At 37.9% G+C, this 15365-nt stretch overlaps 1 protein-coding gene across 1 annotated transcript; it reads left to right on the forward strand.

Annotated features, from left to right (window-relative positions):
• The first annotated feature begins 17 nt into the window (after window positions 1-17).
• CRELD2 (cysteine rich with EGF like domains 2) lies at window positions 18-13126 on the forward strand. Its single transcript, XM_041490143.1, has 10 exons — window positions 18-275; window positions 1308-1390; window positions 2270-2380; window positions 4604-4695; window positions 5725-5901; window positions 7315-7413; window positions 9017-9094; window positions 9860-9955; window positions 10796-10936; window positions 12520-13126. Exons 1-10 carry the CDS (start codon window positions 105-107, stop codon window positions 12576-12578), a joined length of 1107 nt encoding a protein of 368 aa, XP_041346077.1. The 5' UTR covers window positions 18-104; the 3' UTR covers window positions 12579-13126.
• Window positions 13127-15365: the final 2239 nt, after the last annotated feature.

Raw genomic sequence — 15365 nt, forward strand, 5'->3', positions numbered from 1 at the left:
CTCGCGGGCCGGCGGGGCCGGGGCGGGGCCAGCGCGGCCGCCGCTGCTGAGGGGGCTCGGCTGGGGCGGCCCCGCTGCGCGTCCCGGGGTCCCGCGCCCTCGCCATGGGGCCCGGCCCCTCTCCGCCACCGGGCCCCGCGCCACGACCGTCTCGCGTGGCCTTGGCCGTGCTGCTCTGTGCCGCCCTGTTGCTGTCGCTGCCTGTTCGCGGCGCCGGTGAGCGGCGGCGCTTGGCGTGCTCCACCTGCCGGGGCATCGTGGACAGGTTCAACCAGGTGGGCCGCGGGGTGCGGGCGGGTGGCCCCTGGTGCGTCAGGGGTTCGCGGGGGCTCCCGGCGGGGTCGAGCCGCGGCGTGGGCGGCTCCGCGCCTGCGGCGGCGAGAGGCATTGCCGGCCCCGTGGCCGGGCAGCGCGGCTCCGGCCGGCTCCGTGCCCAGAGGCCGCGCTACGGGAGCGCCTCCGCCGGAGCCGCGTTCGGGGCGGCGCCCGGCCCTGTGATGGAGCAGCGGCGGGTCCCGCTCCGGCAGCGGTCGCAGTGCTGAGTCGGGTGTGTGGCAGAGCTCCTCCATCTCTGCCGCCAAAGGTGTTTTGGTGCTTTTTGTGTGGAAAGGCTGGCTGCGTTGCAGCGTGTTCAGCTCCGTGGGAAGTGCTGGTGGAAAGCTTCGTCCGCAAACACTCGCTATCTGTTGCCACTTGCAGCAGCTTTACGTGTGGCTCAGTAAATTCTGCGCCGGCAGCGAGGGGCTGCTGCGCCTGGTGAGCAGTGCTTTGTGCTCTCCTTACGCGTATCGGCTGCTGCAGGCTCGCCAGGTCGCTTGAACTGCGGGGTTTTCTGCCAGGTGTCGTCTGGTGGCATCGGCTGTGGCTGGGCACAGCTGTGCTGATCGCCCTGCTGTACGGTTGGGTGCTTCACTTACAACTTGGTGCAGACCAGGCTGTTATCAAAACTGAATGAAGTAGAGGTCCTGTTCAAATGATAATAAATAAATAACTTTCCTGAGAACTTGAGGGAGAAGGGTGTAAAGTTTCATACACGCATGGGGCTTTTTTTTTTTAAATCAAGACTGTAACATGTCCTTGTGTATGCATTAGGAAAATTTAATCATGTTATGCTGTAACACACACTTTCTCACTTTTTGTGTTGTCATTAGCTGTTGTCATTCCACTCGGAAATTTGATCAGCAGCTTGAGAGCTCTAGTGTAGTTTATGCATGGCACTTTTCATAATTTCTATGTAAGTATTTGTTATTTCCTTCATTTTTGTTAAAAACAAACCCTATGTAATTCCTGGTGATTTTTATTTGTAGGGTTTAGCAGATACAGCTAAAAAAAACTTTGGTGGTGGAAACACTGCTTGGGAAGAGAAGACGCTGTCAAAGTATGAGTCCAGGTGAGCTGTCTCTGTACTTCTCATTCAACTGCGTTTTGTGTTCACTGTGTGTAACTTCACAATAACAGTGTTTGTTTGGAACTTCAATATTGAACTTGGCAGCTAAGGTTTCTCTTGTCCAAACCTTAAATTCTTAATGATGTTACATAACATTGTAATCTCAAGATTATAGTAAAGACTCAAACGCCTTATTATTGCCCCTGTTCGCCTTCAGTTTCTGAAAACAACAAAAGTTAATTCTGTTATTAGTCATAGCAGTTGTTTTTTTTTTATCTATTTACCTATTCAAGTCTTAAAATAATGAATCTAAATAATGGTCAATACTTTATTGCTAGTCATAAAAGGTACAGAGTACTGAAGTGCTTGATTTAGAATTAAAGCTGCGTCTTCTCCCTAGAGTTGTCACTGTTTCAGTGCCAAAGAGAAGGCAGATTACTGTACATATATCGTGGTTAACCATGGAGAAAAGTAACCCAATACCTTTCTCCTGCATTTCAAAGTCACTTTTTTATCTTAGTTGGAGCACGGAGATGCTGCTGTGAGGTTCACAGGCTTGTGTCAAATAAAAATACATTAAATTTGTTGTTGATTAAAGTACTGCACTCCAATTTTCTGGGAAGCTAAAAATCTATTAAATCTGCAATCTAGAAATATAGTAAATGCAAGCAAGTCACAACATTCTTGTGGTCATTATTCTGGGTCTGGGTTTCTTTTTTGACTGAAGTAATGTTTATTAGTTCTTTACTCTGATGTTTTGAAACTAATTCAAGGCACCCCATAAACTGATGAAATATTCTTATTGAAGTCTGGCTGCTCTGTGAGGTCTTGAGTTGTATGGAAAGTTTAAATTAAATTACCATTTTCCTTCTCTGCTTGTAGTGAAATTCGTCTTGTAGAGATCATAGAGAATCTGTGTGACAGTAGTAACTTTGAATGTAACAACATGGTAGAAGAACATGAAGAACTTATAGAGAAATGGTGGTTCAAACTGTAAGTATATTTTCTTGGTGGAGATCTTTGTGTGAATAAATTATCTAAGAGGATGAATTAATAATGTTAAATCTTGCGCCTGAACAATAGCAGTAGGGGTAATTATTCATTGTCTTTCAAGAGTTGCCATTGGGTACAGCTGGTTTCAGGCTAACTTTTAGTGCCATGAGCTGCTGTACTCTGTTCTTTTTGATTTTCAACTCCAGCAGTGTTGCACCAATGCATCTACACTTGTTTCTTATACATTGTCTGCTTAGTTACCAGTAGGATATCGAGGCAAACTAACTTTGGAAAATTTTGAAGTTTAGTCCCTTACGTTTTCCTTTGTCACAAAACTGCAAAGGGCTCTTTAGTTCTTGTGGGTTTTTTTGTTTGCTTGTTTTTTCCCTTGAAACTACATTTTGTTCTCCTAGCAATCAAAATAATAGTTGGTGCTAATCAGAGTAGAAGTTGAATCTCTTGCAGATGGTAGAGTAGCAGCTGACTTTTCTACCTGCAATTTAAACTAAACTGGGATTTGTGTTATAGCTAAGCTTTTTGTATACCAAAATATAATTAGTGCATGGATGGCAGTGTAGCATTTACATTTCTTAATGTTTGGGTTTTTTAGTTCCAAATCACATTTCTTCTAAGTATTTTTCACTAATTTAGTCTGTCAGCACTCCTAATTAGATAGAATTCAATAGGGTGAACTGCCATTATAATGTTTCGTAACTTGATAAGGCTTTTTGATACTCTACTTTCTTCTAAATGAGTGCTTTATCCTTTTACCTAACTATACAGGATTGTACATATGTTAACACATCGTGAAGGGAATAGAGTAGAATAGCAGAGCAGAAAATAGAATATTTCAATTGGAAGGAACCTAAAATGATCACTTAGTCCCACTGCCTGACTGTTTCAGGGCTGATGAAAAGTTAAAGCATGTTGTTAAGGTCATTGTCCAAACACTTCTAAAACACTTATAGGCTTGGGGCCTGTACACCTCTCTGGGAAACCTGTGCCAGTGTTTGATCGCCCTCTTGGTAAAGAAATGTTTCCTGATGTCTAGTCTAAACCTCTCCTGGTGCAGCCTTGAGCCCCTCCCTTGTGTCCCATCATTAAATACAACAGAGATTGGCACCTCCTTCTCCCCTTTCCCTCCTCAGGAAGCTGCAGAGGGCAATGAGGCCACCCCCTCCACCTCCTTCTAGACAAGCACAGAGTCCTTAGGTGCTCCTCATAGGACATGCCTTCCAGAAAGGTAAACTATGCAATTCAGAGTCTAATTTGGCTAAAATTTGCAGAACTAGTCTTAACTAGAAAATTTCGCGTAGTAAACTTCCTAAAATAATCAAAACAATTAATAAAATACATTGAATTTTGGAAAGTTTCTGTATTTAATAAACCTTTTGAGTGCATGCAAATGATTGTTTGCCTTCCTTTCTTTAACCTGGAGTATCCAAATGTCATCCAGTTTCTGTGGTAATTTCCAAAGACAGTTTCTTTGCCCATTAATACCTTAAGCATTTTTTACAAGTTTTTGCATAAAGGGTGATCGATTGCTGGAACAGGTTCCCCACAGCAGCAGGCCTGTCAGAGTTCAGGAATCATCTGGAGGACACTCTTGCTCACATACTTTAGTGTAGGAAGTCCTGTGAGCAGCAGGGAGCTGGACTCAATTAATTGAGGTTGTATGCTGGTGCTTCAGTAGCACATAACTAACTTCTTAATTTTAAAAATGTGTTCTAAAATAATACTCGATCAATGCTAAAAAAAAAGGAGAAATTTTAACCCAATCATCAGTAGCCAATAATTTGAACAAATGTTAACATCTCTTCCAGGCTATCTTCTGTATAGTTCAGATAAAGATACAGCAAGTATCTATAAGAGAAAAACATGATTAAGACAGTCTAAACTAAAGCTTCCCTAAAAGTAAGGTGTTTAAAAAAAAGGTGTGTGTGCATGTATGAGGAAGAATTGATTTTATTTGTTGCTCTTATTTCACTTTTTTCCTAAATATAAAATTTGAGTAGAGCTTGTTAATAGTGTTGTATTTTAGAAGGTACATTTTCAAATTGGAGGACTTCTTCTAGACATTGATTCCTGAAATCTTCAGAAGAATTGGGTTTCTAATCTGTCATGTGCAATAGGTTTCTCTATTGTGTTGTGCTGGGTCAGTTGTGTGAGCTGGCTTTTAAAGAATCTTTGTTCTTTTTGTTTGTAAATGTTTTTCATATACAGAAAGAAGAAGTATCCAGATTTGTTTAAGTGGTTTTGCATTGAAACAATAGAAGTTTGCTGCCCTGCTGGAACTTATGGACCCGATTGCCTTGGTAATTTTTCTTTTGAAAAATTCAGTGGCAGATACAGTTTTTTTACCTGTTTGTTTCAGTCTTTACTTCACAGACAAATACATGATGTATGATATTTTGCATGAGACAGAGGCTGCTGTGTAGTATGTACCTGCTTGCTGCCTCATAGTTGAGTGGCTGCCCTGTGAATATCCTGCCTGAATAAAAGTCTTCTGGGCATGTAGTAATGTACTGAGCTGTCAAGGGTACCAAGATGTGCAGAAACAATCAATCTGATGCTAATATCCACGCCTGATCCATCCTTAAAGGCTCTCTGTAACATGAAGTCTGTTGTTTAGGTGACCTTGCAGAATCTGTGTAGACAAGAATCCTTGACCAGTTTCAAGAGTAAAACAACCCAAATGCTGCTGGGGTTTTAAATGAAGAAACTTGCAGCTGAGGATCAGTAAAAAAGGCAATGACAAAAATTGGGTAAAAGTAGGTGGGAGGTGAAAGTAAGGTCTTTGCAAAAGTGATAAGAGAGATCTTGGCCTCTGAAGCTGGTAAAATTTATAAATCTCTAAAACTTCACACCTTATTAAGAGATCGATTTTGTCCACTTAATATATTGGTAAAAATTTAGTCCCCATTCCCTATATTGATCTAAATGATAGCTGGTTGATTTTTACAAATGTAATGTGAACCTTCTCAGAGATACAGAAAAAATAAAGATACCAATTTAGTCCAGGAAGCTAGGAAAATAAATAAAATTTTGAACCATGGTCTTTACCCAAAATCAAATTGATAACTGAACTTTCCTGTAGGTTGCTTTGAGTTTCCCTTATACTTGAATATATTATTAAGCATTGCCTTATTGCAAAACTTTTAGTTACTCTCAAGGGTGAAAAAGATTCTTGGAAATTATATCCTACTTTTTTTGTGACTTTTGTGACAATTTAAAATTAATTTTTATTTTCTGTGAAGAGGGAGGGACTTTGGGTGCTCATGTCTGAGAGCAGAAAGTTATTTCCTTAAACATCTGATTTAAAAATATTTTTGATCCTTTTTTAGCTTGTCATGGTGGATCAGAAAGACCTTGCCATGGAAATGGCCACTGTGATGGTGATGGTACCCGAGGTGGAGATGGCTCATGTAGCTGTAAGAAGGAGTACACAGGACAGTTTTGTTTGGACTGTTCTAGTGGTTACTTCAGTTCCTTGAGAAACGAGACTCATTCTGTTTGTACAGGTAACAAGGTCTTAACACATGCTTATATCTTCATGTTACTTCTTCAATTTTTGCAAGCAAAACTAGAAGCATTTGAAACTAACAAATGTAGAAACAAAACACAGTTTGCTCAGCTTTAAGCATAAAAGACATGTCAGTCACTTTACTGGAATTCTAAGATTTTGCTAAGTCATCTTTCCACACTGCCCTTGATTTTTAAATTGTTTTTTTTCTGTTTTAAGAAGAAGAATTCTTAAAAATCTTTGCTTCTCTGCTTCCAAAGTACTGTTAAAATCTTGAGCTGAAATTACTACATACTGGACTGCTTTAAAAGCTAGGTTTTCCTCATGTCTCAGAGAAGCTTAAATGGAATAAATGGAAGCAGTTGATATGTACTGCAAAGTACTTAGATTCCAGTTAGATATGCCTAAGTTTAATTTTGAAACAAAGTCAGGTCATAGGAATAAAATTTTGCATTGGTCCGATTTTCAATTCTTCTTAGACCCTTGATGAAATTCTGCAAGAGCTGCATCCTGTCCATGGGGTCTAATAAGATTATTTTAAAATAGTCTATATTGTTGTCTATATTTGTTTTTTGTTTTTTTTTTTTTTTTTTTTTTTTTTTGTTTTTTTTTTTTTTTATTTATTTTATTTAAAATTTTTTTAAAAATGTTTATTTTTTTTTTTTTTTTTTTTTTTTTTTTTTTTTTTTTTTTTTTTTTGTTGTTGGTTTTTTTTTTTTTAATATAGTCTATATTTGTTATTTTAGTAACAAATTATATATTTGGGGTTTTTTTTTAATGTGATTTTGGAGAAATTCTTCTCTGTGATTTGTTTTAGATGACAATATATAGACAATACAAATGTTACATAGGGTGTGTTCTATATGCGTGTTATATATATGTATACAATATTCATGTACAGCTGGATTTCTAGTATAGTTCCTTCTGAATTCTTCAGAGTTAAATCACTTCACACATTGCTGTCATAGCTACTTGCAAATGTAAACTGTGTGAGGATTCATTAGGTAGATTCATTAGTTTCAGAGTCTGATGTTGAAACTCATGTCCCTTGGGGGACTGAGCTAAGTTTGCCTTCCTGATCTCCTCTTTCCAAATATTTTAGAAATTGGACCTGCCACTTCTAGTCACTAGAATTTCATGGCAGTGTTTTCCGTGGTGCAAATAACTGCAATTGCTAGGTTTCGTTTCTGGTGGTATTTTGGGATATTGCAGTTGTTTTGGTCAGATAGCTGCGTGTTTCTAAATTAAATCTTGGTCTTATGGAGGTGCTGTCTTGTGAATGGGAGTTTCAAGCTACTAAAAAATGATGGCTTCCACTGAATCCTAAATAAAGTTTTCTCTGAGAGTTTGTGTGCCCGAACTTGTCTTGGGATCTCTCAACAAAACTCAGGTTGAAATTTTCTCCTCTCAGCCTGCCATGCTGCCTGTAAGACATGTACTGGTTCAAGTAACATGGACTGCCAGGATTGTAAAGAAGGCTGGATTAAAAATGAAGATGGAGCTTGTGTGGGTGAGTAATGCTTGGCAGACTTCAAATGGGTTTTGTAGTTACACTGGCTAGTAAGATTAGATGGCATCCCTTCCAAGTTTTATTGTATTTTATGGAAATGATCTGTCAGTTTAGATTTCTACAGTTTTATTAGTCTCTCTCTTCCTAACTTATTTCATGTTGCAGGAAAGCAGTATTTTCTCACCACTGATTGCCTGGTGATGAAAGTTACCTTTATCATACTGTTCTGTATGTCTGTTTAGTTTAATGGAATTCATAGAGCAGCATTCATAGAGCACCTTCTTTTTAGGCATGAGTTTTCTTGGTGTTTATTTGTATGCTAAACAATGTCCTGCTCTTGACTTAAGCTATTTGTCAATTAGTAGAAGATTCATATAAACTTAACTACATATTTTGTACTAATTGCACATTTACCTTCACATAACTTTGTCATAAATGCTCAACCCTAGTAGAGTTCAAACACTTCACTAAAAGCCACGCATGCTGACTTTTCCTGTTGTTGGACAGGAGTACTGGGAGACATCAAGATCAGTGCTTCCATTAATTTTTTACCTGTTCTGTCTTAGCATTTAAGTTGGTTTATGAGGAGATAAGTGTGAAATATTTCAGGAAAAATGCAAACATAAAAATCCTCCCAATGCAGGAATGCACTAGGGGAGAGTAACATGTTCTGTTTAAGTGGTTGAATTTGACCCTTTAAAGACCTCTAACATAATGCCCGGAAACAGTGTCTTAGACATTATGTGAACACTGCTTCCTTTTCAAAGTGCAAGTGAGAATTGGTTTTGAATTACAGCTCTTGCAATACCTGCTTAGGCAGCTACTGAGCACTCCCAGGGCATTTTTAAGATGCTTTGGTACTCTCTTCTGTACGGCTGAGTTTTTTCCAGATAATTATTGCCACTAATGAATTATAAATCAATTCAGTAATCAGTAGGAATGATAGGTGCAGCAACAGGAGGAGAGTGACAGCAATGACAGGAGAGGGACTGAAATAGCCTTCTTTGTTTGAATTTTTTAATGAAATACTGTTGCACCCTTTTCTCAAAATCATAAGACTTGAATGTTTTAACTCTGCAGTAGAATAGGTTTTCCGCTTGACTCATCCTAATCATGACTTGGTTTGTTCCCATTTGCTTTCTGCAGAATACTAAGAGGTGCATGTATGTGCAGTAGTATAGTTTTCTAGTCATACAAAAAGCTCTGTAACTTGGTAATGTAGGAGTACAGGAGAAAATAGTGTTCCAGAACAATAGTGTGTCTGCTTGTTTGTTATGATATCTGCATAAATGCATGGCTTGAAAATGGCAGGGATTGCAGGTATCCTGGAAGTTTATTTAATTTGACCACTTGAATTTCTGATAGGTGTCTTATTGTCATCACAAAGTATATGAGGATCGGTTTTGATTTTTTAATACCAGTTTAAGCTGAACAAAACAGTGTTTGTTACCATGCTAGTTCTCTGTCTACCATGTTGCATACCTGACCCCAAACTCATTGCAACAACTATTCTCAATGCAGTCAGTTTATAGCATTCAAGTATTAATCTGTCTATTTAATCATAACTACTATTTTAGGTAACTTGTCACTTTTTATCTTTCAGATTTAGATGAATGTGCTGCTTCTCCTTGCAAAGATCACCAGTATTGTTTGAACACAGATGGATCTTTCTCATGCAAAGGTTTCTTTTCTTCTTTCAATCTTCTGTTGTATTGTACTGTCTAGAATCCTTAATTAATGCCAGAGGTAATGCTTAGAAAATGCCTGATAGGTATTTGGTACAGTGTGGTCTGATCCTCACTGGGCACGGGATGAGGCTTTAGACCCATTGTGTGAGCAAAACAAGAGATTTCTGGTTATTTCCACTTGGCCTTTGTGAGACCCTCCAGCTGTGGGGCCTCCAACATAAGGCAGGCGTGGACCTGCCTGAGTGGATCCAGAGGACAGCTGTGAAAATCTTGATCAAGAGGGTCACCTCCCCTATGAGGACAGGCTGAGAGAGCTGGCATTGTCCATTCTTAACAAGAGAAGGCTCCAGAGCCTTTCAGTACCTAAAGAGACTTAAAACAAAGGTGCAGAAGGACTTCTTACAAGGGCATGTAGTGGACAAGACAAAGGGGAATGGATTCACACTGAAACAGATTAGATTATATATTAGGAAGAAAATCTTTACTATGAGGGTGTTGAGGCACTGGACCTTAGAAGTTATGAATGCCCTGTCCCTGGATGTGTTCAAAGACCAGTTGGATGGAACTCTGAGCTACCTGGTCTAGTGAAAGCCATCCAACCTATGTCAGGGGGAGTTGGAGCTAGATGGTCTTTAAGGTCAACTTCCAGCCCAAGCCATTCTATGATTCCTTGTGTGGGTAAGCTGTCTGACTTTAAGGGTAGTATTTGAAACCCCAGATACACGATTTTTTTTATGCATAAAATATTTTATCTTTAGCATGTGATGCCAGCTGTGTAGGTTGCACAGGAGAAGGTTCTGGAAAATGTAAGACCTGCACATCTGGATACGTGAAGGAAGATGAGAAGTGTACAGGTTGGTGGATTTAGCAGCACCTGGTAGAATGCTGGTTAGCTCACTCTTGGTTAGCCATGCTGAGGAGCTCATAAGTGCATTCACATTTGTGTGCTTCAGCTTTCATGCCTGTCAAAGTGAACCCAGTCGTTCTGATATTAGCTGCAAAGACATTCTCAATAAATTACTTTATATTACTGAGCTGATATGCTTGCCAAGACTTAAAGTGAATCACTGGTACGAAGGAACATGGTATTTTATAGTAGCTTCAGGAAACAGCTACATGAGTCTTTTGTCGGTTACTTACCACTTCATCAGATCTGTGTTTCTATTCATTTTGTAGCAGAAAGGCAGGCATTGTGATAATCCATCAATGTCCAAGTTCAAATGATATTCCTTCTTAGTGAATTATAACATGAAATTAGACTTCCTCTGTGGGAAAGAACAAGACATGTGCATAATCTGAAGTAGCTATTAACTGTGATGTTGTAGTATTTACAAGCTCTGTTCCCTTTAGCTATACTTTGATGGCATAAATAGAAAATGACTGTGGAGGAAATGTTCTGTAGGTTAAGATGAATTGCCTAATTGTGACAAACATAACAACTTAATGCATTTCTCTGTACAGGGACTTGCAAAACATTAAAAAACAACAGTACTCAGTGTTATACGAATAACTTTGAAATAGTCCAAATCATGAAGAATTAGATTATTCTAACAGATGTTACATCTGTTGCAGCAGCATTCTGCTCCTCATTGTTTTTCATATTTGAATAGAATTTTGTTTATATGACTGAGCACAAATAAGGTTCATAACAAAATAACAGCAGTGGACTCTTTCTTTCCCTGTGCTGTGCCTAGATATAGATGAATGTAACCTTCCTGAAAAGGTCTGCACGAAAGAGAATCAAGACTGTGTTAATACGTCAGGTAGTTACAAGTGTGTATGTTCAGAAGGGTTTGAAGAGAAGGATGGAACATGTGTTCAAACTGTAAAACCAGGTAAGTAGCTTTTCAGGGACAATTTAAAAAAACTATGCTGTATCAACAACTTGGAGTTTTATGTAAGTCTAAGGGTCTAGTTACTTGTAAATCCCTCTATAGTATTTCTCATCTTCACACAGCTGTGGTCTGTATCAATAGTTTATAGTGTAGGCCAGACTGATGAGTGTTTTTTTGCTTAAACATAGTTTATGTTTTTAAACATTCTGTTCTTGTGTTGCTGCATTTTTGCTTAACTCAAGATTGTGTTTTTAAGTCACTTAAGGATTTGCTTTTGTTACATAAAATGAGCTAGCAAATTTCTGCTGTCATAAAAATGAGTTTGTCCTCCCCAATTCTTTCCTTTATCATTAATTGTAGTGACTTAAGGGTTTATCTGATTGCATGCAATCTTCAGCTCATTGGAATCTCTGAAAATTACAAATTCAAAAAAGAATTACAAATTCTTTTTGCTGGATAAAAAAGCTGAATTTGTTTATTTTGTTATCGTGTAAGTGCCAGAGCTGGTGTTAAGATGAAAATGGGGAAGACATCCATATCTGTCAGTCATAGGGAACTGTTTAGCTTCACTTAAATTACAACTTCCGTCAAAAAATTAAGCTATCATTTTTTCTAGGATGTGGTGACCCATATGGACAGAACTACATTCATTAAATGTTCCATTACTCTGTCTAGGTCTCTTTTACAATTCCAAAGAGAAAAATTGGTTTATTTTGGAATAACAGCTGTAGGAGAATAGATGAGAGACACCTAATTTCATACCTCTTCTTTCTACTTCTTAGTTTGTGTGGGTGATTTTTTTGTCCTCCCATTTCCATCTCCAAGACTGATTTTTTCATCTTGTACTAAAAAGTTGTAATGATGGATGTTGTTTGCTGTTCAAGGCCACTCAGTTCATTCCTTTTACTCTCAGTGCTCTCTGTTATTAGTCCTATAGAACCAGTTTCATACTTCTCTGATACAGATATGCAGGGTATCAGTTACTACCTTTGTTAATGTGGTCTAACATTTTGAGACTAAAAGTAAAATAAAAGGTTGACAAATTGGCTTAGTTTTTTTTGTTTAGATAATGCTTTTCCCAATATAATGAAATTGCTCTGCTTTTTTAAAAGTGGTTTTAACATCTGAACTGAGCAGTTTGTACTACAAAAACAATTCTGAATAAGACTTGCCCTACTTTTTCAAATACCTAAACTGCTACTGACAGGTTGTGTGGAAAGGAGGAAATTCACTGTGAATAGCTGAAAACAAAAGCCTAGAATAGAAGTGCCTGTGCTTTTTTTTTTTTTTTTTTTTTCCTTCCGTAATTAGTATAATACCAATTTATTTGAAAAATTTTGTTTGCCTATAGTAAAAAAAATAAATACAAGTTTAGGTTAGGAGAATGGTGCAAGTAGGTGTTATATGTGGCTTATATTAACAATAAGTTAATTGTTTCTCTGGTCTTGATAAATATGTTGATTTGGGTTTCTCTTTAAAAAAATTCCTAATTTCAAAAATCACAGTTTTATGTATATATAATTAATTATATATGTATAGTTGATAGTAGATTTGTATTCTAACTGTGCTATTTAACTTCACAGGAGAGGAAGTAGAGAGTGTAACAACTGAGCCTCCACATACTGAACATGTTGACTTATGATCTGCATTCAGAACCAAAAGACATTCCTATCTAAAGATTTAAATTATTGGACTAAGCCTCTGCTAGCTGACATACTGTGGAAGTGGTATGAAATATGCAGGTTGCCATTAAGACTTTTTTTTTCAATGGTGAGAACCTGCTCTTTAAGCTGCATTTCTTTATTCTTGAATCCCACTTTTTATATAATTCTTCAAAAACAACGTTCTAGATGGGTTAGTATAAAATTTGAATGAGTATAACACTGTACCCAGCAACTGTAAACAACTTGCAGACTTCTCATTCTAGTGCCTACTGAAAACTGTTATCTTCTGGAAGAATTTAGTTGCACTTCATAATTCAAGGAAAATTTAGACTGAAGTTTGTTGTTTCTAATCATGAGAAATATTTCTGTAATTGAAATACAACTTTTGGAAATTGTCAAAGGGAATCTCTGTGGGGGAGAGGGAAGCACTGTTCCCTTAAACAAAATAGAATGCCTAATATTGCATTCAATAAAAGTGTATTTTGTTGGAATGTGCCTTAAAATTTTTAAGATGTTAATACCTTGATGTGTTGTCATGCCTATTTTTCTTTTAAGTCAGTGAAAACAACCCAATACCACAAAAGCAACCCAAACAACCTTCAAAAAACCAAAATCCCAGAACCTTGTAAACTGTATTTCAGTTCAGCACTGAATTCAAGCACTCAGTTGTATTGGAATATACATGAAATAAAAACCCCAACTCAACAACATCCTCTCTCTCACACACACTTTCCTCTAAAGGAAGAATTATGTCAGCTTAACTTTTCAAAGGCAGGTAAACAGGTCTTTCTGACAGATACTTGCATCAACTATGTAAATAGTTTAGAAGGTGATGAAAAGTAGGTTTGGCTAACACATGCCTGCAATGGCTCATGGTTATTATGAGTGCTCTCTATAATTGATGAATACAGGACTTTGACTACAACCTACTGCTCTGTGTAATTGCTTCCTGTCTACTGCAGGGCAAGCATACTACAATCAATTTTTCATCTTGTCTCTTGTGCCATTTCAGAGGGAAAGCTTATAAGAATCACATAGATAACAACTTCCTCTATGTTGTCTCTAAGCTTGAAGGCAAGTATAAGAGCTAAAATGGATATATCCTATAGGACTGTCACAGCTGTAAAAATAAAATAAGGACCATCCAGATGCAGTCCCTGGTGGAACTGAGTGAAGTTTAGAATACATTGTGATAGTGGATACAAGGGGTTGTAGAATACAGCTAAGAGCACAGTTTAGGCTTGACTATGAAGAAGTTACAAACTTTGAAGTAAGGGGACATAAAAAGGCTATTTATAGGAATGACCTATTCTGTTGAGCAGTAAAGATCAGACATATATATATTTCTGAAGACTTTTGTTCAAGCTAAATCTCAGTTCAGTTTGTGAACAGTTCATGGAGGATAGACGTGTGTCTGATATATGTGATAGACACCTAGGTGAATATTGTACAAAATCTGATTATGTTGGATTCTTATGTTAAAAGCTGTCTAAGCTGATTTTGTGCATGGTAGTTTAAATACCTAGTGGTATTAAGGTATCTGTAACAGTTTTCTTTAACTGTTCTGTCTAGATGTTTCTTAACTTGCCAGTCAGAGTATGAAATCTTCAGTGCTTTCTCAGCTGTAATTGTCAAAGATGGGCCTATTTGCCAAAAAATCTTGCAAGTTCAAGGGTAGGCATTGTATTTAATGAATACTAAATCAAAGGGAGGAAAAAGTAGGCAGTTTGGGAAGCACATGGAATACAACTCAAGGATCGTTAGGGATTTTTAGTACAGGTGTAGCCAGTTACAGTAGTATTAGCCCCTAAGGATCCTGCAGGAGTATAGCTTGTCTGTTACTCACATTTAACTCCCAGGTGTTGCAGGTTGTGGTATGAATGGTCGTTAATCATAACAGGAAATATTGGTTTAGAAACTGCCATCAGCTCACACTCAAGGGAATTGTCTGTCCAATACAAACTCTTCTATTAGAGTTCCAAGCCTGAAATAATGCTTCCCTATGAAGAACTTGCTACTCCTAAGTACCTTTCAACTTACTTGGGACTCTGGGGGATACCTAATGAGATTCTTAACTACATTGTGGAAGCATTTGCTTCCCACCTGCCAAAGCTTTGGACAGAAAGCCTTAACTAAATTGTCTTTGTTAAGCCCAACTCTGAGATGAACTGATAAAAACCAAAAATGTCAAAATTTTGTTTTTCTGTGGTGATAAAGAGGAGAAATTCTTCCTTGGCTGACCTGCAGAAGTAATGAGTAGTCTGATACAACGAGACTGTTTTTCAGTTCTGTAGAAAAATGCTTTCAGCTTTGCATTACCGGAGTAGAACCATTAATCAGAGTGTTGTTCCCTACAAAACATACAGATATAGTACCTGGGTATTAGGAGTCATTAATATTCTAGTTTCCTTAATTCTCCCATTCTCTCACCAAATATAGGCACATGTTGCTCTGCATTAAATTATTGTGGGGTCCAGAATGGTGAATTCAAATATTTAAGAGTTTTCACTGAAAGAATATAGGCCAAGGTATGTATGTGATAAATATTTAGTACTATGCTGCTGTCTTCTGCCCTTTTGATGCTGAGCTTTGGAAGAGTTAGTTCCCTTGTTTTGTTGTGTATTTTCCTTTTACTTCTTCTAACTGTAATTACTACTCCATTTTAGAAGTTGAAACAATTTTTTTTTTTTTTTACTAAACTTAGTCTTTTCCCCTCTCTGCCTTGAATACAGTGGGGATTGGATGCTGAGTTGTCTTGGGTTTTG

The sequence above is a fragment of the Pyrgilauda ruficollis genome, unplaced genomic scaffold (genome assembly GCF_017590135.1).
Source record: "Pyrgilauda ruficollis isolate IOZ18807 unplaced genomic scaffold, ASM1759013v1 scaffold99, whole genome shotgun sequence".
Taxonomy (NCBI): Eukaryota; Metazoa; Chordata; class Aves; order Passeriformes; family Passeridae; genus Pyrgilauda; species Pyrgilauda ruficollis.